At 39.1% G+C, this 23,870-nt stretch overlaps 1 protein-coding gene across 2 annotated transcripts in view; it reads right to left on the bottom strand.

The window, feature by feature from the left end:
• The window catches only part of rngtt (RNA guanylyltransferase and 5'-phosphatase), an 88,732-nt gene that overhangs the window by 7,651 nt on the left and 57,211 nt on the right, over positions 1-23,870 (bottom strand). For both annotated transcript variants that reach the window (XM_028605866.1, XM_028605867.1), the window contains 3 exons: positions 19,659-19,727; positions 10,368-10,468; positions 3,071-3,137 (listed from right to left, as the gene is read on the bottom strand). In XM_028605866.1, coding sequence (XP_028461667.1) covers positions 3,071-3,137; positions 10,368-10,468; positions 19,659-19,727 — 237 coding nt within the window. The remainder of the gene's footprint in view (positions 1-3,070; positions 3,138-10,367; positions 10,469-19,658; positions 19,728-23,870) is intronic.

The following is a 23,870-nucleotide window of genomic DNA, read 5'->3' as shown; positions in this document are numbered from 1 at the left end:
ACAAACTTTGACAAATTATCAGAAAATGAAAAGCTATTCAAATACTTTAATTGCAGTTCAATCAGAAAGTCTTACGGTTCATTTAACAGAAAAATACTTGTTCTCAGGTGCTGCCAAACTCTCACAGCTTCATCAAAGCAGCTGGTCTGTGACAGAGAGCTGCTCTTATCTCAGTCTCTGCTGACTAGATCTGCCAGGCACCATTCAAATTATTTATGATTAATGAGATGTACTCAAAAGGCCACATAAATTTCTTCACAGGGAGTTGACTCCATGAAGTGGTGAGAATAAACCTAAATGGGGAATCAATAGCCATTACTTCTACCAGGCTTTAGCAAGATCTACCTTTTCAAGAAGTCAGAACTGGAATAATGACACTCAGAAGGACTGAAGAGTAGAAACTAGTGGTTCATCACAATGGTTCTATTGGTTTTATAACATTGTACTCAAAGTAGTCGCTGAGATCTCGAAAGGGGACATGGCTTATAACGGGTCCAATGAGGCAACAAGCTTAGCACTAAGACTGGAAACAGCAGGAAACATCTAGCCTGGCTCTGTCCAAAGGTAACAAAGAGCCAGAATAGCGGTTTCCCTGTTTCAAGTCTTTGTGCTAAAGCTAACCAGCTGCTGTCTGTGGTTTCATATCTAATGTACAGACACTCGCGAAGAAATAAGCTAATTTCCGAAAATGATGAACTATTAGTTTAAGACTAGGGCAAGTACAGTAAGTCAAATAGGTCGATCATAGCTGATTGAACCAACAGCAGGAGCAACAAAAATAAAACCTAAGTTATGCTGTAAGGACTACACCTGATTTACTAATCTATGAATGTAGTGGAAAGAACTTCAGTTGCAACATAATTAAAAGGTGATAAACAAAAGAAGGCTGAATTTCTGTGATTACGTCATTGGATCTGAGGAGATACAATGTAAATGTAATCCGTAAAGCTTGCATCTACACGTTTACAACTGTATCTTCAACATACATTAATTCATAAATAGCTCGTGGTAATAAACACTCCTCAACCTATAGTGGTTACACAAAATGTTTTCAGATTGCTGCTCTTTTCGAAAGGCTGACCTGATGAGTCATCATGAAAACTCCCTTCCAAAATTCATTTTAATGATTCCCTGTAGGTGCCAACAACAGCTAAATTGGAAGAATCGAGCCAATAAAACAGGTTTTCATGAAGATTAGGACATCTCTCTAATTACAGAAAAATTTGGTTTCTTTTTTTCCAGCAGCCCGATGCTTTCAAATGAGCCTGGATGTGGCCCAAATTACATCTAATCGACACATCGACATTAATGTACTAACATGCCCATGGGCAAGGCAATGAATATCAAAACTACTTTGTGGTGGTGCACAGCCGGCTTCATACAAACAAGTCATGTGTCCCGTTCTGGCATGTAATTACAACTTTCAAGCATATTCACACTTGAACTAACTGTAAAACACATTTCACCACAAAAATAGCAACATGAAAGCCGACTGAAGATGACCCTAGGGCTGCAGCTCTGTCTCCCTGAGAAGAGCAAACAGAGAACCTTGTTCAGATACAGAGCCAAGGGCTGATACATGGGAATCTGGCAATACCAGTAACAGTGACAGCGCCAGAGAGAAAGGAAACACTCATTTACTGTGTTTCTAAAGCATGACTGTGACTATTGGAAGGAATACATATTTACATAAGAGTCATTTACTCAAAGTGGCACATTTCCATATACTATAATAGCTTTATAGACATTTACATAAAAATAGAAATTATAGAACAAAATGTAATAATTCTATCATGCTGCTCCTCAAGCTGTTCTCCACCCCAGATAAGTGAATTCCCATAAGAGCCCAATGGAGATGAGAGGCTAGTTACTATGGAGTGCACTTGACTTGAGTCTGTGTTACTGCAGGTCAAAGGTCTGATTATGTGTGAATCTATATAATACAATGCATGTGTATCAATGACATCTAACAGCGAAATCATTGAAAGCAGTCTCACCGTGTTAAGTACAGCTGACAAATGCCTCTCTGCAGTAGAGCATATCACAGAGCATAGCCCTGAAGGAATCACATCAACACATTATGTTGATTCCAAAAGCTTGTTTTGACGGACTAAAAGTCTAAAACAAACAAATTCTATCACATCAGACAAAGAAAAGCAGCAAATCCCCACAATCAAAAAGCTGGAACAAATGAATTAACTTAAACAATTAATAAATTATCAAAATAGTTGCAGATTACTTTTCTGTCGATTGTCTAGTTGAGTAATCAATTAACTGTTTTAGCGCTAGTTAAAAGTATGATAAGAATTACTTACATATTTATTTATAGATTACAATGAGTGATTAGTTCATTTAAGCTATGAAAATATATAATAAGAATGTTGTTTGTATTAATGCTTGTTGGAAACCCTCTTTTCATCACTCGATTGTTTAAACTGTCAACTAGTTTAAACAATTAGTAAACAGATATGTAGGTACTGTTGTATCTATATCTATATGTTCAGCAAAAGGTATAGAGTAGCCAGCGTTGCATCATTTCAGAAGCGCATACCAATCCACCAGCGTGAAACATCTGTGCAGGAAGTGTTGTGTGTCACCGACGGCGGCTTAACATATTACAAAATAAAACATAGCAAATGAATTGGTGAATGATAAAAGTATTTCTGTTAAAAAGATAAACTCAGAGAAATAAGTATGTTGTTATACTGATTAAACTTGTGCACATGTATATGATCCTGAATGTACAGTATCAAGACAACAGGTAACTAGAGAGAATGTGTTACGTTTGCATTAACATCAAATTAAAACGAGTGGATCAGAAAACAGATAAGCTTTTTACTAAAATCTGATAAAATACATTACAATTAGTAATAAAAGAACAGCTATATAACTTCTTCACGTCATGCAGTAACAGATGAAGAAAAAAAACGAATGCATTTCTTTTATTCTTGGGAGCTACGTATTTCCAACAAAACAAAAATTTTAAAAAAGGTAAGCAGGAAAAGCCCATGGGGCTTTGGCTTGTTGGCACGAGGTTGAATTCAACAAAGCAAGACATTTATTTTCTCACCTTCATCTTTGCAAAGGGCCTGTCATAGCTGCCGACGTAGAGCAAGCCGACAGTCTGTGGAAGTAGCCTACAAAGACAAAAAGATCATGGTTAACACCCTCAACACGAGAATATCTGAGTGGTAACGATGCAAATAAATCTCTACACCACTTCCATTTTTCCAGCTAGTAACAGATCGGCAGAGATGTGAGATTACACCTCTCTGCGCCCTTCTGTCTCTCTGCGTGCTCGAAACTTACAGAGAATACTACAGTATGGGCACGTTCAGATTCCAAGGCAATAATAAATCTATGGAACACCTATATAGATTGAACACAAGGATTAATACAGTACTGTATATGTCTGTTAGAGGACTGAGCACTCAGCACAGTTAACTCAGACTATATTGTGGTTTATATGTGCAGTAGTCTTGTGTGTGTGCGTCTCCCAGCACCGTGAACATGTGTCTGTGCAGTATTTATGTCTCATCATTGAGACATAATGATGCCCAACAGATGTCTTAATCACACACTTCTCCTTGCCTCCCTCCACCAAAAACACACACCATGATGTGCCCGTTGTAATTTCCAGACACTATTTCTGCTGTTATAGACTGGGTGAATGAGCACTGGTTTCATATTAGTTAACCATTTTTAGAACGGAAATAATGAGGGTCTATTGAGCTAAACAACAGTGGGGCTTCGTAGTCTGATGCACCTCATTCAGAGATTTCAATTGGAGCTGAAACCGGAGACCATCTCCCCATCCACCCTAGCCCCCTCCTGTGTAATGATAGCTAACACAAGCAGGAAGGAAGCAGCAGTAGACATTAAGAGAGCCAAATAGCCATGCAGTGATGGATACTGCCACGTGCTAAGACCTCACAAGACAGAGTCCATTAATACCTCTGACTAACATGTTGTGTGTCAAATACCACTTTCCTAAACCTGCAGGACTGATCATGGAACACTCTTCTAAAGCAACGTTATCTAAAGCAAAGATATCAATGAGATTTTGTCAATGAAACAGATAAGAGTATATATTAGAGTGCCTCCAAAGAACATATTCTGCTGTTTCACGATGCTTAGTTGTTGTTCCATTCAGAATCTGAATGTTTAAAGTCCTGAAAGTCCTGCGGTCTTAAATTACACTGCCAACATCATATCTTTGAGTTAGGGTCCTATAGATAAATTATGTTTAAATGAAAGACCTTAACAACACAGAATTCTGATGAAAACAAAACTCCAGCACAAGGCAGGGTTTTTGTTTAACAATCAAGATGCTGTTAAATGTCATGGTAGCCTTTGAACAGACTGCAATCAGACCTGTATTACCTAAAGGCTGTGCTGTGTCAAATGATTCATAAATCCATAGAAGTAAAATAATTAATACAAAAAAAAAAACTATAATGTCAAAAATAAATGAATATGAGGTACTGTGTAAAAGAAGTGGCCACGGTGCTGTTTCTCAGATGGAAAAGTATAAAAAAAAACTATATTGCCTAGCTAGACAAGCAAGACAGTAAATTATGACAAATGTGTATCCTATATTGCCTACCTGCCTTACCTTAACACACCTGTAAATGTATCAGAGCGCTCTTCTCTGCACTTATTTTTTCTTCTCTAAGTTTAAGGATGAGGCTGGTATTTATATTTTTGTTAGTGTTAACAAATCCCAATATTATCAATTAATTGATCAAGTATTGTCTGTGTATCCAAGCCTGATATAGCCTATTCCTCTGTGACAAATGCCTCCAATTTAGTCAAATCACATCAATGAGTCACAGCATTGCAATGTTCCTTCATTACCATGAACATGAGCGCAGTGTACTTTATTTTGAGTCAATCACACATACTGTCTTGATGTAAATACTCAGTAGCGTACCAAATGTGTATTAATTGGCAGCTGAAAATAGTCCCCAGCAAATGCACTATTTTTCTCCTGTTTGAGTAATGCTTGCTATAAACCACAGCGCCCAGCTGTTTTCAGACTTGTTTTATGAAAAATGTAAGTATACTAAGTACACTATATATTCATTTTCAGTTTGGCTGAGGGCAGAAGTCTAAGAGTAATGAGGTGGTAGCTCTCAGTTTTTTTGGCTCGGTGACTCCTATTTAACATAACTCTAAATGGATCATGAATGGGACCACTCAAGTTATAACACCATATAAAGAGGGAACAGGGGTACTGAATGATCCGGAGTTTCTCATTGAGTTTTATTGTGCCATTGTTTGTGTTTTGTGCTGTTTTGTGATTTTTTTTCCTGTTGAGTTTAGTGTATTTGTATGAAGGTCCATTTAGGAGTGGGAATTGTAAACGTAGGCTATAAATGCTGTGTTATGTGGCACTGCTCCATGCTATACACTTGGCGATATAAAAATAAACATTACATAAATAAGCAATTAAATATTGAGCGATGGACTAACGCATTGTTGGTTTTGGTATTTTAATGGATTTGTTGACAATAACAAAAACTCAAACATTATAATAATATGCCAAGTGTAGCCATTATGACATAATGAATATTAATTAATAAATACTGTGAACACAGGCACAAAAAACAAGTCTGTTCAACAGTGGAACACTTAGACAAAATGTGTAAGCTGGAGTTCAGGCGACACACTCCCAGTGATGACATGCAATTGGAGATAGCCTTGGTCAAATTTTTGTGTCCATACAGAGAAATCCGTTCACAGTTCAGAGTCCAAAGACAGGCTCCATGTTTGTTCTACATCATCCTTCATGTTTGTGCTGACGGCTGAAATGCTGCGAGCAAAGGCTCTCTTGACCTCTCAGATCCACTTGCTCTGAATTACACTAAACATCTTTTCTACCCAAGTCCTTCTCAGCAGCAAATGTGCATCCTACAGTTGACCTCGCAAAAATAATCTAAAATCTTACATCATAAAACCATGCAGGGTCTCTATGATCAGGGTGCGAACTACGGGGGGAGCTAGGCTCCTTAATAAGACATGGGCTCCCCTGAAAACGTGATTTGTGAAATTTTGGGGGGTCTCTAAAAATATTGACAATGTGTCATTTTGACGTGCAATTTCAGTTTTGTGTAATTTGATCATCGTGATTATTATGTGTAAAACTGCAAAAATATCATTCATTCATGCATGATAGCGATTTAAACCTAATTCACTTCAATAAAGATAACTATACATGCTATTCATGTTATGAGCATCAAGGCGTGGCGGCGCTGCGGTGCAAATTCAACTCATGTTTAGTAGGCTACATGTTAACTCAAAGATTCGCAGAAAAAATATAAACGAGGCCATTAACCGGCGCGCAAAGTCCTTGAAATCCATTCTTCAGTAAGCATCATATAGCCATGGCAAAAAGAAAACAAGGCAGTTTAATCAATTTTGGTTTTACTAAGAAATTGTGTAGCGATGACGTTAACACCACGACTAATTCACTTGTTGCAAGCCCTGTTAGCACATCTCCCACCGTGGGTGACAACGAAAGAAGAAGCTGAAGAAATAATGTCCTCTCTGGCTGAAGGTGATCCTAACCCCTCTTGCTCCTCTCTCTCCCGTTAAATTGGAACGGCCAGCAGTGGAGAGACTGGAAGAGTCCATATACATGGCTGTTTGTTAAGGATGGAAGCTTGGGGTGCGTGCTAAGGTCTAATTGAACGGAGGAATTATAGTATTCTTCGGTAGCCTGAGTAACTTTAACCGTTGTTCATGTGAAACCTCAAAGACAGACTATTTGTGGCTGGCTGTTTGCTATTTGACCTATCTATTCCTGTCGATATTATAAGTATAATAGGGTAAGTCCTGTAGTGCATACACTTGTAGCGGTTATGTATTTTTGCAACGGTACAGATCTACTTTTGCGACACGAATGTCGCGTGGTGTCGCGACGCCTCCCCTCATCTGTACGTTCCTCAATTACAGCTATGGGCGGGTCCAGCGGGGAATGTTGTGTCTTCCCGGTCGAATTTTGAAATTTGGAGGGAGAAGTGATCAGAGGAGACCTCTGTGCTCTACTTCTACTGGATAGTCGCGTCGCGTTCAACGGATTAATTTGCATAAAGCTGGGCATCGGCCAGCTTTTTGATGCGCCACATTTTCTCAAATGTTGCGCTGCCTTCCCGGAATGCTTTGCGTGTGCGTTGAAGTCGCTTGACGTCACCCATAGGAATAGAGTGGAGCGCAACTCAACAGAAGCGTCGCACGGACAAGTGGATCTGTACCGTTAGTCATTGTAAGTCGCAAGCGCACGAGGCTAAAGGCCATGGTATAGTTCGAACACTGTCTATGATGGTTTGATCTTTTCACTCAAAACCATAAATGTCACATCGTGGAATGTTGTAAATGAGATGAATTATCACGGTAATATAGTCAAGAATAAAAGCATTGATCTCATGTTGTTGACTTCACTTTGATGCTTTTACATCAGACAGATTCACGTGAAAGTACCTGACTGGGTTCCTTTACACAAAGTATGGATCGGGATGCTGTAATGACACTTGAATCCACAGAATAGAAAGACCTGTAACATGAATCCTGTCCTCTGGCCTCTGGAGAGTCAATCCAAGCCAATCAGGAGGCACCATTCTTTTTCTCTAGGTCCTTGAAAAACACTGCACACCTAATGCATAATGATCTAACCATTACTCATTACTTCTTCACACAGAATGCTGGCTCAAACGATCCATAACTCAAGGTCATCTTTACAATACTCAAGACTGTTCAATTCCACACTTGGGAGGGGCACTGGCATGCTTTCTGGGATTGCTTCATCTTTCCATTTTGTTCTTTTCCACCTCTCCACTCCTACCGCACAGTAATCACCTTCTGCCTCTGTGCTTACTTTTAGAGAAGGTAATAAAACTTGCAAGGCTGTGTACTATGTGCCTCAGTGGTACACAAAGACGTGCTCAAGCATTGACTGTGTGGGCTGATGAATAAGCAATTTTTGTTTCCTTATGTCTCTCTCCCTCTCTCTCTCTCTCTCAGACAGTAACTAAGGAGAGATTTGAAAACAGACACCAAGACTGAGTGAGGTCTGCTGGGTGCTCCTCTGCCAGCAAAATTCATCTTTCGGGGAAATATCAGAACATTAACAAATGGCAACAATGATCGTCTGTGTTCTCCCACACAGGGAGGAGTCTAGAAGCTGACTAGCAGGCTGGCTTTGCAGTAGAATGAGTGACTGTACCCTGCTGTGATCCTCTCAGTCTGTTGTTGGTGAATGGTGGCAGGCTCATGGCTACAAAGCTGGGACAGTCACTAAGGTCACCTGGCTCTCAGAGAAAAAAGGCAGCATGACCAGAAAGCTCACTGCTATGAGTCTGTTTGCTCACACTCAGACAATACTTAAAGACTGATCTGAAGAAAAAGCACACAGAGCAAAGATAGGTGCATTGTGCTGACAAAAATCAAAGAACAAACAAAAATGTGAGATTGCACCTAGGCACAGTGTGGTGCTTTGAGATAAAAGTGAATATCAGCAATGTTACAATGTTTACATGGCATGCTGATGTTTACAAGGTAACATGTTCATTTTTAACATTTAAAGTGTTGGCATTGCTAGCATTTGCTAGCATGTCGTTAGCCTTCGTCAACTTTTTTTGTCCTAAAGTATTTGGTCATAAACCAAAGTATTGGAAATGTATTTAAAATTTTAATTTTTGTTATTACAATGCATCCTATGGGGAACATGAATATATGTACCAAATATCATGGCAATCCATTCAAAAGTTCTCAAGAAATTTGTAAATATCTGAAAACGCTAGAAGAAAAGTAAGGGAATGACCAAATCCATTAGGATTCATCCTCTGGAGACAACGTTGTGCAAATCCATCCAACAGTTGTTGCAATATTTTACTAGATAAGTAAAAACTACTTTGACCTGGGGTGGTGCTAGAGGAAAAGTCAGGGGCTCACCAAAGTTATTAGGATTATCTTCTGGGCACCATAAACACTTAGCAAAGTTGTCAACAGTAACGTAACCTATGTGAATACGTAGTTCCATTTTTTGCAAAGGTTTGCTTTTATTTGCAAAAGTTTCTCAAAAACATCATATCTTACAATTACATTCCAGGATAAAGTGTCCTTTCTCTCAGCAAGAATCTTTCAGTTTTCCTAAACTGTGATTATGTTCAGCTTTACAGATATCACACCTAGCTAATGAATAATTCCAGATACAAAACACATTTTGCAATGTGCATCTCCTATCACATTGTCACTCACTATGACCACTACTACTGTTATTACTAACATAACATTATGCCAAAATATAACCAATAACGTCACCGTCAGTGGGCTCATTTGCTAGGAACCTCAGTTTAGGAAAATCCAGCAAATAGACGGTACCTTAGGATACCATACCTCAAACAGCCGCTTTAAAGTCACCACTCATTTAACATAGGCCTACAGTTTAGCAACAAAATAAAATGCTGAGGGAACATTACTAAATTTTTTCATGTTGGTTTTAACGGTATGCACTCATACTAACCTGGAATTGTTTTAAACAGTAACGTTATTATGGTGTATATGTGTCCTGCAGCGGGGATCTGTCCTGTCATTGTTCCAGTTGGACACAATCATATGGGGGAGAGAGCGGATGACTGTTTGCTTAAGTTCAGCAGACGACTCTGTATATTCGTATAATTACGACTTCATGACTTTTCATTAACAGCTGAAGAAGCGGCGGTGCGCCGCTGCTAAATGTATATAGTGGAAACACTGGATAGGTCTGGTAAGCTAGACTACCCCCAACGTTACAACTAGTTTCAAATTCATAAGAGAAATACAATCCGTAGGCTGTAATGACCTCCAGGAAATGATTGTTTTTTCTAGTTATGCACTTGTTTTTAATGTTTCTAATGTTTACCAGAGTGAGGGTTACAGTAAGATGAGCACCAGTGGATCTGAATAATTTATGTAGCGGAGGAAGATAAACATAAAATGAGAGAAAATGGGAATGACAGTAGTGTTTGCACTTATAGGCACATATCGCAAATTAGAAATTCCTGGGACTGGAGACAAAAGCGCATGTAGGCGCTGATGGTGAAAGGAATGAACGTTTGTACGCTGCAGTAATGTTACTGTAACAGAAATTGAACCCCAAGGCAAAAAGGAAATGTGAGATGGGATGGAATAGTAAAGAAACGATTGAAGCATTGCCTTTGACACCAACACACATAGCAACTGCACATGTGTGTGTGTGTGTGTGTGTGTGTGTGTGTGTGTGTGTGTGTGTGTGTGTGTGTGTGTGTGTGTGTGTGTGAAGTACTCTAGTGCGTCCCAAAATGATAGGTGCTATTAGGCAGAGCGTTTCCCTGGCAACAGTGACTTACCCTTCTCCCCCGACTTTGGTGATCTTGAGGCGAAAGTCCACAGAGTTGAGATTGGGGGGCTTCCACTTGAGGATGTCATCACACCTCCCAGCCTTGTATCTCTGGAGGTAAAACCCAATTTCAAAATTTTTTTATAATGTGGTAGATTTGTTAGGCAGAAATACATATTAAAGCTGCTTTCATGGACCAAGGATGACACTGTGAGTAGTAGTCAACGCGGTGCAGACCTAATGGCTAGGCAATTTGTGAGTTTTTAAGCAACAGTCACAGTTAATGAGCTGACAACCCTTAAACAAATTAGGCTCCATTATGATACACTGTTGGTATCTATCCAGAGCTGCCAGATGAGGAACTGAATAGATCTTAGGTTAATAATTAGTCTCTGGGTATCAACAACGTCATGAAATGCAAACAAAAAAAACAGCTTATTAAAGAATTTGTTCAAGTACTCTACATTTGAAATGAAAATAATTATAAGTAGAAAATTGTGGGAGCACAAAAATAGATGTGTAAATACATTACAGGCTGATAAATTATGAGTCAACATGATTACATTTGTCACATACCTACTGTGTCTCAATGCGTAGCAACATATGACACATAACCAAACAACATAATTTCCTCCATAACTTTGATTACTTATGCGTGGCTGACATTTAAGGAGGACATGAAATATGCGCAGTGGAACATGAGAAATGTAAAGGCATGACGCGTGGAGGCGGGAACAGATGACCAGACTATGTCACTGTCAGGTTGCCCAGTAACAGAAGTCTACACCAGGGAAATGTGTGGAAAAAAAGACAGGATTCCTCAGGAGAACCTGTGTTGTCACAGCACATGACCAAATAAAGGGTTCCTGGATTTGCCCATGTATGATCCTATGGCAAGACTTTAAAGAAGAACTTTAAATCATTATGGGAAGAAAGAAACAAACCACTACTTGACAACAACACACTACCCTACTCCTCCACAAAGGCCTGCTGTTTGAGTTTGGCAAGCTATTGGATTTGCTGAATAGCATTAAAATCGTGTAGTTTTCTAATGGTTTTCAGTCAATTCAGGGTCAAGCCCAGTAACCCATAAATTACACTGATGGGTAATGGGTTTTGTATGCTTGGAACCAAGTAGGTTGTTTATATATTAGATATTAATATACAAGTGTTTATAGCTGCTCCAAATGACCCAACTTGATGGTGAAGCAAAAATACATTATAGCCTCCCTGCAGGCGGCATCACAATGCCTCCCTGATATTTTTCAAGAAAACGCTGTCTTCTGCTTGTCTTTGTAGTCTTGATACAATAATGCATACAAATGGGTATAAAGGTGCACACGTTTGGACAGTCTGCCCTTGAAGGAATTCATGGTGTTGCACTCCGTATATCCTTCGTGTTCCACTTCCGGGATTGCTCCGGTGCTGCAGGAAATTCCGCCGGATGCATGTATTTTCTGTTTCCTTCCGCTTTCTTTGTGTTGGAATTTTAAACTTCAGTGGATTTATGAGGACTATGGTTGACTGCTCCTCAGATCTCAGCAGGGTAAATTGAGACAGCTAGCTAGACTACCTGTCCAATCTGAGTTTTCTCTCGCACAACCATTTTGCAGTGGCTCTGTGCGGAGTTTAGCACCGCCCAAGACAATTCTGATTGGTTTAAAGAAATGCCACAAAAGCAGAGCATGTTTTCCTCCCATCCACGAATGCTATGAGGAGTAGCCAGACCCTCCTCCATCGTGCTTTGGACGAGGGTCTGGCAAAGCGAAACTACACTTCGTTAAACTCAGGAGAAGTGACAGAATTACAATAGTTGCATAAAAAACTGATTAAAGGGAGCGTGAGACAAGAGTTCTAACTGTGTCTCACTTTCACCTCTCCGCACCTGGCCAATTGTTGCGTCAAGTGAATATTATCAACTGTTTTTGGAAAATTGTCGGCCGAAGCCCTTTCAATTTCTGATGTCGGAAATGGGAATTGTTCATGGGTATGTAGCACATTTGACTATTAAGTTGAAGAACAGAGTTCACAGCCTTTTTTATTGTCCTTTTCCTAACCAAGTGCTTTAGTTGTTTAGCATGAGCCATAAATAGCCATAACTATAACTATACTTTCTTTACCAAAGCTAAGGCAGAGCAGATGGTCAAACTGAGACAGACCGCAGCCTGCTGCAAAACACAACAGCCTCTAAACAACAACCCACATTAGCTTTCCTAATAAAATCTCCGTCCTATCCAACTTACAAACATATCTTGTCCTGCACCATGTATCGTTCCTATTTTGCACCCGACGCACAGCGGACTTTTCTCTCCACAGACGCATGTCGGTAAATTAGGGAATGTATTTGGGCCCCCGGGGGCAGTTCAGTGAAAAGACAAGGCGTGTTCAGGCGCAAACGTTCCCTGGTGCTATTTTGCAGTTTCAGAAAACAATTCCGCAAAGTTAGAAAATTATACTTTTATAAATTGGTAGAATCAAGGGCAGGTTGACTGTGTTGATTTAGGTGTAAAGTGAAGGGAACACGAGTGTGGGGTGTTGATCTGCTTTGTCCGCAGTGGAGCTCTCCGTGTGGGAGGCGGCCTTCGTGTGCCTTTGAAACCAGCATACTCCACAAAAGCTATTCACTGCAGTTAGCTAAAGAGCGGGAAAAGAGGGAAAGTCTTTTGAAGAACCTCAACAGAGTACATATTTTCTTCTGAAAACGTGGGTGTAGAAAGAAACATTCTTCAATGCAGTTAGTTATGATCTGCTGCACAGGCATCAAAATAACCTCTTGTGAAATGACTTATTCCTCTCATGTAGATCTAATGCAAAATTAAATATATATACACAAGCATCTAGTCATTAGATTCTCCGCAGTTTATAATCAAATTACTTTATAATTGAGCTAAGTGAAAGACAGATACAAATCTCTAAAGCGTTAACTCCATAGGCAAAACGTTTGCATGGTTTATGTGTTTGCGCGGTGGTAAAACAACAGTAATACATGTAAACCTTTATTATGGAATGAATAGTCAGCCCCAGAAAATACCATGCCCTCAGGATCTGTTTAGGCTTGCTAAAATGTTTGTGCAACATTTTCAATCAAAGTATAAATTTGCTCTATCCAAGCCAGCAGAGACAGAGCCATAGCAACAACATCATGAAAAGCCAATCAGACTACAAATTAAATAAATAGGCTACCTTCAAATTCATTCCTAAATGAAAGAGTGCGGCCAGTTGCACTTGCGCTTTTATTACTATTGTTCGCCTTGTCAATAAGTGACTGCATATACAAAACAAGAGCTTTATTATTGGAGCGAAAAACAGACCTTCAAACCCAGTCTTGCATTCAAGAACACGTCTCCCATCTATCTAAATCATTTTCTTGTAATGATGTTCCATTGCATAACAATTGCCTGCTGTTTCAAGCTAGAAATTCAGAGGCAGTGACAGTTAGACTGAGGGTAGAAAAAACTGAGGGAGATACACAGTGTGAAAGAAAAAAAAAAAAAAAAAAAAAAAAACGGTATGGTTTCTGCAGTAAAAAAAAAGTTTATGCCAAAACAAATGATTGTAATTACTGTATTATAAATCAATTACTTGAACAGTTATTTGGAAATATGCAAAAACATCTGTCTGGTAATGGATAACTAGACAGTCACACCACAAATGGTTGCAAGGTCTAACAAAAGCCCTAAAATCATCTAAAACTTAACCGTGATTTAGACCTTTTTAAACTTCGACCTTTGTAGACCTCTCTATCTACTATTTCTAAACTGCAACTCTCTCAGTGCCTTATATTTGACATTCCTATTTTCTGTTCCCTGGACTCCATTTTCTTATCTCGTTTAAGAATTCTGAATACAACAAACTCTTAAAAATACCAGCATGACGGGACTGCAGGCATCACCAGCAGTAGGAGTGTGCGAGCACAGCTCGGCTGACTCTGCAGTTTTCTATTTCTAGTTAAACTAAACCTTTTTTTTTTTGAGACACATTTTTTATAATCATGCATTTATCTAATTATTAGTACGTTAGTACAAACTTGCAAAATACTGTAGCTGAACGTTGCCATGGATACAATTTGCTTTGGAGTTTCTAAGATACGATTGCCTTTACATGGATGTACGTACTGTACCTCATTCTCACTTCTGTTGTGGGAAATGAGTAGAAGTTAATCAATCTTTAAATGAATTATCTGGCAGTGATATGAGACATACAACCCAGGCAATATCTGCATTACAACTATTCATAAATATTTGAGTGTCTGCTTACTATCACAAGGCTGATTGTATTTGTATTTTGCAAATATCATAATCATAGATGTAGTGAAAATAAAAACGAGAGTACAAGGCAGCCACAATAAAGGATAGCTTAATAAATGTTTAAGGTATAATTCTTTTGAAGAAAAAAGCAGCCTGCTTGAGGGTGTGCTTCAAGATAAGTCCTTTGATTAGTGTTTTTTTCTTAAGTCTCATTTCAATAACAGCTTTTTGCTCCGAGGCAGACTTATTGTTTAAGCGTGCTGCAGATTATAGACAAAAGGCTGGACAAGTCCAATAAATCTGTTCCCCAGAGAAAAGCTCCCTCTGTTACAGCTCAGACACACTGGCTCGTTTCTTGAGAATAACATTAACACTGTGTGTGTGCGTGTGTATTTTGGTGGGGTGCATTAGTGTAAATGTGCAAAAATAGTTTGAAAAGGTTGAGGAAAATAGGGACGGGAAAAAGTTAAAGAGTAATTCTTGGTTTGCAGTTATGACATACAGATAAAGTGAGGAATAGCAAAGCCCAGATGAAATGATTATACTGATTCAATCACAAAACACAAAATGCACAATAGCCAACAATGTGACCTCCTAAACTCACATATCTGTCTCGGATCATCTTTAACAATATAATTCAAAGGCTTCACTGAGTCTTAAACTGATGTGAATCACCTTCTGTACAGATTTTTAAGTGAAGCGGAAATTATTTTAGATATGTTTTTTAATTTTTCTTTATATTCTTTGTACAGAGATCATCATTTGGAGTGCTCTCCCATAAGCAATTATACCATCTGTGGCAATAGTTCTTTTACAAATTCAAAATCTTTCCAATGTTCCCTAAACAAAGAAAACATATTCCAAGGACACCGTGTGTTGGGTAAGATAACACACCCAGTGACTGTGGGCGAATATTAATGGATGTTCACAGCAGCAAGACCCTGCTGAGATTAATCCAAAAACAACCCTAATCCCATTTACACAGGGAGAGATTAACATTGCACTGATTGGTGTAGAGATTGACCATATCAATGACTTTGGAAAACTATTGTTTTAACTAAACCTCATGGCAATCCAATAGTTCAGACATTTAAATCTGGACCAAAAACTAACAATGCCATCCTTTGAGCCACACTGCTAAAACCATTTCATCAATGTAATGTTTAAAACAACATCTTGACAAAAAAGGTTTTAACGTTAATGCCGAACACAGCCCTCAAAGTTGGCCTAACTACATTTGAACCAGACGCTGGTACAACCTCTTCTACTGCCGTCCAGTGTGACTGAGTGCTTGGCTAACAGCGCTGTCAGTAGTTAGGCGGGAACAACGCTCCGTGGTGGGTAAAATATACATGAAAAGCGGCCGAGAGATAGCGTTTTTTTAAGAATTAATATATTTGGGTAAATTAAAGCAAATAACCATTTGTTAGTGAAGAGGGAAACACAATGGAACTGCCCCATAGGAGAATGTGCTTCCACATGGAGAGCTTAAGGTCGTCACTCTAGGAGGTGGCTTTAGGAGCACCCCCACAACCCGACATGTTGCTTCCGCTGCACGGCATCCTTCACAAATAATGGCTTATTTACATAGGTTGGCAAATCAAAGGGATCTCAAACAACAGCCACAGTGTCAATCAATAATCCAATAATACGAGCTAAAGGTCAAAAAAGAGAAAGTTCAACTGAAAGTGTCAAAAGGCAGCAATGCCCCTCATCCCCTTATCTGCCTCTGGCCAATATCCTTAAGTATTCCCCTGTAAATATTTAATAACCTCTTGGAAAATACTTTCAGTGCTGTTTACCATCATGCTGTACAGATTGTATTGGGTGTAGACCATCACATCCCACAATCTCCTTCAGCATTACGTTAGGTTTCCTATTACTATTCCTAATAGGACTGTGTGGATGCAGATGCAGAATACTAATTTCCATGTTCCACTGTTTTCCGTTATGACACCATGTGGACAAAAATTAAACACGGCAACATGGACAGAATTTTTTCATATTTATTTTTAAAATGCAAACATACATTTGGAAGAGGATTTGTTAATGATGACTTTGGTCTCTTTCAATTATTTTCTAACGAGTCTCATAAAAATGGTGAAGCTATGACATTAGGCTAGCACAAACTATTTAAAAGACATACAAACAGTAAGTGCAGTCTGTCACCTTGCTATCACCAAACCTGTTGTTGTTATTACCATTTAAATGTGTCTCTGCTGCTTGTTTTAAGTGCACGCAGAGCCTGTCGTGATGACACCCAGGCCACACTGTTGTTCTCATTGGCTGAGTGTGGATGAAATGCATGGGAATAAATCTAATCTACTTGAAGTAATTACTGTTGTTTTATTCCAAAAATCCTGTTTGTGTTGTTTAAAATGCTTAAGACTTTCAGACTGATAGAACCAAAACACTCATAAACAAGACGTTTTATTGTTTTAGATGCTGTAATAAAAAAGTAAAGCCAGACAGTGTTACATATTATCTTCTTTTGTAATGTCACATCAGATGGCATCATCACATTTAGTCACAATGGACTTGCCAGTTTTTTGAGAGAATTTGCAGATGGGAACCAGCTGCTGATTTTCAAGATGTTGGAGAGATTTCCTTCTGTCAAATTCATAAACTGCTATAAAAAATCTTAATGAACGGTGATTTGCTCACAGATTGACGAATCAGACTGAGCACAGACAGCTTTAACGGGACACACGGAAGAACTATGGTGGTAATTTCTAAAATGAGCTGTATATCATACACAGACTTGTAGCTCTGTGGAAGGACTTCCATCCAATTCAAAGGCGAGAATTATATAAAAAAGGGGTGAGAAAAAGACAACCTGTCAACAGAATGGATTTGTCTGAATGACAACCTGTCCACGCACTCAGTTTTCTTTTTGACAGAACATTTGCACATCCTCCCGGCTTTCTATTCCTACTTGTTGAACAGCAATCATTTCAAAAGCACCTGCCAAAACAAATCACAAACCCTGTTTAACAGTGTACTAATCCATGACTGGGATGGGGATGATATTGTTGCAATTTCCTCAGTCGGTTCGATAAATGCCACATTCTTATGCACAGAGTGCCACAGTGCTTTCAACACCTTTCTCCGGGTTTGATCCATCAAATTCACTGAAGCTACAGAGGACAATAAATCAATAGCTGACTACATCAACCCTAGTGGTCTTAATCTAAAACAAATCTGTCAGGATTGTGTATAATTTGGAAATTCAATACAATCTTGGAAGAGGAAGTCTTGACCCGAATATCGGCTGGCTACATCGGAACCCTAGAAATATTGCCTGTTGCCCCCTGAGCAGGGTTCAAAATTAGCCTTTTCGTCAACCTGCCAAATGGCTAGTGAATGTTCAAATTTACCTGCCACTTAGTCTTGCTTTGCCAGACCTTCCTTAACAGCGCTGTGGAAGAGGGTCTGGCTAGTCCACACAGCATACCGGGATAGGAGAAAAACGTGCTCTGGTTTATTGGCATGTGTACGTTCAAAAGTTGTTTTAGTCGTGCAACAGAAAACTCAGATTGGACAGATAGTCTAGCTAGCTGTCTGGATTTACCCTGCAGAGATCTGAGGAGCAGTTTCTGTGTTTAAAATTCAAACACAGAAAGCTTAAGGTAACGGAAATCCGGCCGAAAGGAGTAACATGCTGCGGAATTTCCAGGATATAGATTACCAACCACTCAATAGATTACCATTGTTTTTTTGGCTGGTGAGTGAAGCAAATCTACCATCCCCTTACATATTTTACCAGCATTTGGTTAGTAGATGGTGCTTTGAACCTTGCCCCAGAGGCTAAATCATCGTCAGACCAATAGCTGATGGGTTCCGAGATGATAAACCAACTAAATTCAATTTTAACAAAATACAGAAAAACGGAAAGATTATGATGTACAAGAAACAACACAGAGTGACAGGAATTACAAGCTCCTGCAACATTTATGTTGCCATATTGATCAAGACAGTGATGCATCAATTAACTAGCCTCAGGGAGACATCTGCTACTTGGAGATGCAGATCATCTCAGCTCATGTTGTGGTGGAGAGAAAGTGCATCGGTGTAAACTTGCCTCCTCCAAATTTAATTTCCAGCCCTCCTGAGAACTGTTGCTACGTGATAGCTATTGCCACAGATATACACTGTATTATAATTACTTCACAAATCACAAAGAGCAAAAACTGAAAATGCTCAACAACAAGAAAAACAAAGACTAGTCACTAGTTTTGCTTTAAAACAACTAAGAATTATCTTACGTGCTAATGTGACTCCAGATACCTTTGCATCCAATCCATTAAATATGGAGTAAACATACTTACAACCCGCTAAAAAACTGTTAATATTAATAATAAATTAATTTTCATCAAGGCCAGTGACAAGTGTTGTACCATTGATTTCATTAAAACACAATTATTTTTTTATATCCGTCACCACCAGGGACATGATACGTCCCCGTTTGGTCGATGTCCTCTATAATCACTATTTGAGCCCCATACATCATTACCATTCATTTCACTATATCAATCCATCTCACTATATCAACCCAAGGCATGGTGCAACATGGAGAAAAATCACATCTAGATACCTACCTGTCCTATTCCTGCACTAATGTTATGAGTAATAGGATATTTCAAATATTAAACAGTGGAATATGGGCCCTTGAATCCATTGAAGGGGAAGGAAAGAGGAATAGTATTACGGCCACAGATCAAATTGATTTTCTGCTGTTTTAACAACCAAGTAAATTGGTTGGTATTCTTACTAAGGCCATTTCTGTCCTAACACAAACTGCCATGTGTCTGTATTACTGATCAGCCTCTTACAGAGAGCCCTGTGTTTATGTGGATTCATATAGGAGTGTGGTTTCCTTTACAATAACAGAGGGCAAGACTGATATAGAAAGTGACAAACGGCGGATGGTAGTAACAAGATGTGAGATTCTTATGTAGGAGCTCAGTGGAAGAAAAAGCTGTCTGACAACCTGTGGCAAAGAGGCTACAGCTTTGAAAAAAAAGACAGATTGCCATACATAAATGAAGGCTTACCCCGCATGGCTGGAAGATAAGCCCGTCAACTTCATGGCTGACCTGGGACGTGAAGCTGCCTTCCAGTAGCTGAAAAATAGAAAATAAGGAGGACACAGTTTCAGCCAAGAAAAAATTATAAATGACAAGATGGATAGCTGAAAGATTTAGCTGGGAACACATGAAATGACATTGATTTATAAAGTCAACTACAGCTATGTATGGAGTCTGCCTAACAATACCTGACTCTCTAAAAGAAGAAGAAGAAAATTACTGGAAGGCAGATAAAAAGTCTAGGACCTTGTTTTCCTCCATCTGACCCTGAAACTAAGCACTAATTTCTTTGATTGACAATACATGACTGCAAGATCAATATATGTAACTTGACAGCCCAACCTGAGGACCAGAATAGCGACAAATCGTTAAGTTCCTGAAGACTGAAAAGAGTCGTTTTCGTGTCCTTCATTAACACCAACCACCAATGGTGTAGTAGAGAAAGGGAACCTACAGCACCATATTAGAAGAGGAATGCCCAGGAGACGTGGCAGAGCTACTGCATGACAAAAGCACATTTTCTACATCAACAGCCATGGCAACTACAGCAAGGAGAATTAGAGGCACTAAAATAAGGCTGAATATACAATCTGCATAAGGAAACCGATGAACAGATCCCCCCAATATAAGAGTTTTCCTTTTTGACTTTTCTTTTAAATCAAACTTCTTCCCCCGAAACTAAAAGGTGTTTTATTTCCCAGCAACAGCATGGAAAATACAATTACACTAAAACCTTTTTCTTTGAGTAAGGCATTTTGTTAAACAGCACCTGCCTAATTTTGTCATCTCAGAACCAGATAAATTAGATGTTTGTTTGAAGTCAATTTCTGATTTAAAAAAGAAAAATATCGATCCTATATGATAAACTGAAACGTTTAAACTCACCCTCCACTAAGACCACTGAACAAACATAGGAAAAAGACCACAGAGCCACAAAGACTGTCCATGGCATATGGCCTTATACAGTAACAGCAAAAACACTTTTACTAAAACATTTGAAATGCCATAAGCATCTTCAGTACACAACATTAGCTAAAATTATTTATCATGCACGCTACACCTTAAGAGAATCAGGTTTTCAGAATTTTGGGAAAATTTCACCCCCCTTCATTCTTCACAGTTGATGATTCTCAAGAATGTCTTTTTTTCTGTGATTTCTGAGCAGATTTATTGACGTTTATCTGCTAATGACAATGTGTGTTCAGATTTGACTGATTTAAGATTTAAAGGAGTGACACTTTTGTAACTGAAATGCAAGACTTGCAAATCAATTTAAAAAGTGAACACGAGATATGAGATGAAACTGCACAGTAAATCCAACGGTCACTTTCACAAAAATAAAACCGTGCATTAAGTTGTACATTATGTTGTGCTCTTTGCGATGGATGACCATTCAGAACAGAGTTTATTTCCATACTACACTGGTATGAAGGGAAACCTGCTGCTGCTGCTTGGAAGGTAGGAAATCAATCCGACACGTATCATTTGCCTTGGAAAATGTTCAGCTATACGGTAATACCAAATGCTAAATCTAATATATGACTGCACAAGTACACAGAGCAGAATCTCAATGCTTTTTAAAGAGTAGATATGAACAGAGACCACACAATCACTGCTGATCATCAATTCCCAGTGCAAGTATTGCAAAATATTGAGTCTATTGAATTACTTTGTGTGAAAACTTGTCAAGTGATCTTTGCTATTCTGTATGTGCATACAGATGGTTAATATATTTAGGCAGGCAGGAAATAGCCTTGGCCAATAAAATAGAAAGCATATGCATTAGTGCACTGCAGCACATATCAGGTATCATATTCAGGCCTTCAAGATGAACAAAAGCAGAGAGCAATGCATCTGAGCCATGCAGGGAGGTATTGAAAGGTGGAACAACAACATTGTGCTTTGAGTGGCCTTATATAACATATTGTAAGTCGTCTCCTGTCTGAATGAAAGCAGACAGTAAAATGAAATGACTACATTTTAATTAACAATGCCTGCATCTCTGTCCAGCTCTGAAATTTCAATCAGCAGGCATGGTCAATTTAAGTGCCTGTTGACTAGGAGACAGCAACGTGTTGAGGAGATATGGAGACTGTCAACAATCATCAGAGCCAAGACACATTCACTACGCAGGACATTACAGATCACCATCATCTGTCCTGGTGATGCTTTGGGACAAACCAAATTATAACCTTTAATCACAAATACAAGAAAGCATGTTAATAGAACATAACTACATTTGCACTTCATGCAAGGCTGGTTAAGCATTTCATACACAGCAGCACTGCACTCTCCTGTAAAAAATGCCTTTGACACATTTTTCCCAGCATTAGACTAAACTGGTCTGTCTCAGCTGCTCGGTGGATAACCATCTATGACGACACATTTAGTCTTTCTCAAAAAATCTCTTTGAAGTGAGCAGATGCAACTGTATAATATATCAGATAATATTTGCTGCAAAGTAGGTCATTTATCTATATTTCGAGATGTATGAAGATGCAAATATACTAGTATGAAGACATAAATGTCTGAATTATTAAGTGAAATCTACAGAGCTACTGTTGTAAGTGACGTCCCGTCCTGGCTAGCTTCTGCAATACAATAAACTCAATGCGATCTCTCATTGATTATTTCTTCCATCGGTAGAAAACAATGAAAGGTGTTTTTAAGGTTTACTTTCCTTTGTTGAAGTGCCATGTTAAAGAGTTTTCTCGTAAACAAACGAAAAGTTATGTTTACATGCAGTGCTTCTAACCAAAACCTGAAAGAAATGTCTTTCTTATAAAACATTTACAAAGCAGATTTAAAAAAAATAAAAAATAAAAAATTTAAATTGTGCATTGTTAACATCCACGTTTGCTAGCTTGCAGTCTTCTCTCCTGTCTTTATTGGCACAATGCTACGTGTCTTCGCTTGTTGCCGCCACAAACTGTCAATCAGTGTCACCCACATGTTTACCCTGCATGCACGATACAAACAAATGGGAACCCACACAAAAAAACAAACATTCATGTCCTGATTTATTGCACTCAAATTTCCAGTGTTTCTACTCAGATGTTTTTATGCGTAAATTGAAGATGCACATTAAAACAGGTAGATGCAAACGCATCTAAATGTGGTTGGGAATGGTTTTCTTACTTATCAAACAGAACACAGATGTTCTGGTCTCACTTTGGCTCTCTTTAGCAAATAGAACCTGTAATTGGTTTGGTGAAACTCCAGCTCTCTCTAGCTGCAGAGCAATCTGATTTTAATAGAGAAAAATATCCTGTGTCTGTTATATTTATACCGCAGGAGGATTTCACCTTTTCACAAAATACTTTGATGCAAAACATGACTGCTTCTCAAAAGATGTGCGTCTGAGGGCTGATGACTTCACTTCATCAATCTCTGAGGAGCGCTGTGTACATCTAACTACAGCCACATGAAACCGTTCGGTCTCTGCTGTATCTGCAAAGAAAGCAGAGCAACATCAGTGCTCTCCAGAATGATGAATGAGTCACAGCAGATCACACAAAGCTTGACAATCATGCTGACATGGAGAAGGCAGATAGCCAGACTATAAAGAACGGGTGCCTTTATGAGGGAACGGCATGTAGGCGGTAAGATCTGGGAGTTCCATTTCAGTTCTCTTGCCATTTTAGCACACCCACCCACCACCTTCGTCGAGCACAGTGAACCCTGGATGGAAAGATGAGCAGAAAGAAGACTTCCACTCACACATCCTCCTACAGTAAGGAAGTTCCTTGGAGCGATAATGCAGAAAGGGGGCAGCAACCCTGCTTTCATGGTAAACCTTTTAGAAAGGAAACACAAAGTTGTGCCTGGTACAGTAGGGTTGTGTGGGCGGAGGCCAACAGCAAAGCCCCATTAAGAGATCAAGCTTTCATTGCAGACTCCAGGGCAGAGACAGGCCAACGTAAGAGCTCGGATGGGGGACAAATCAACTGCTAACATGCTAAGCAATGTCTTTCTTCTCAAGATGTCAGGGTGATGGAAGTCAGACCATTTTCCTCTCCAGTGTTTCATGTTTAGGCTCATTTCACAAAAGGCCACAATAGTGAATGATATGTGGCTTGGTGTTAGCCAGATAGCATCGAAATGAAAGTATGCCATACACGTTCTCGGTTTCATGTAGTCCGTCAACTACACAGCAAGGTTTATTTTTATTAGCCAATC

This window comes from Perca flavescens, chromosome 18 (assembly GCF_004354835.1).
Source record: "Perca flavescens isolate YP-PL-M2 chromosome 18, PFLA_1.0, whole genome shotgun sequence".
In the NCBI taxonomy this organism is placed as follows: domain Eukaryota; kingdom Metazoa; phylum Chordata; class Actinopteri; order Perciformes; family Percidae; genus Perca; species Perca flavescens.
Note: the sequence above shows the minus strand (reverse complement) of the source record. Positions and strands in the feature narration are given on the sequence as shown.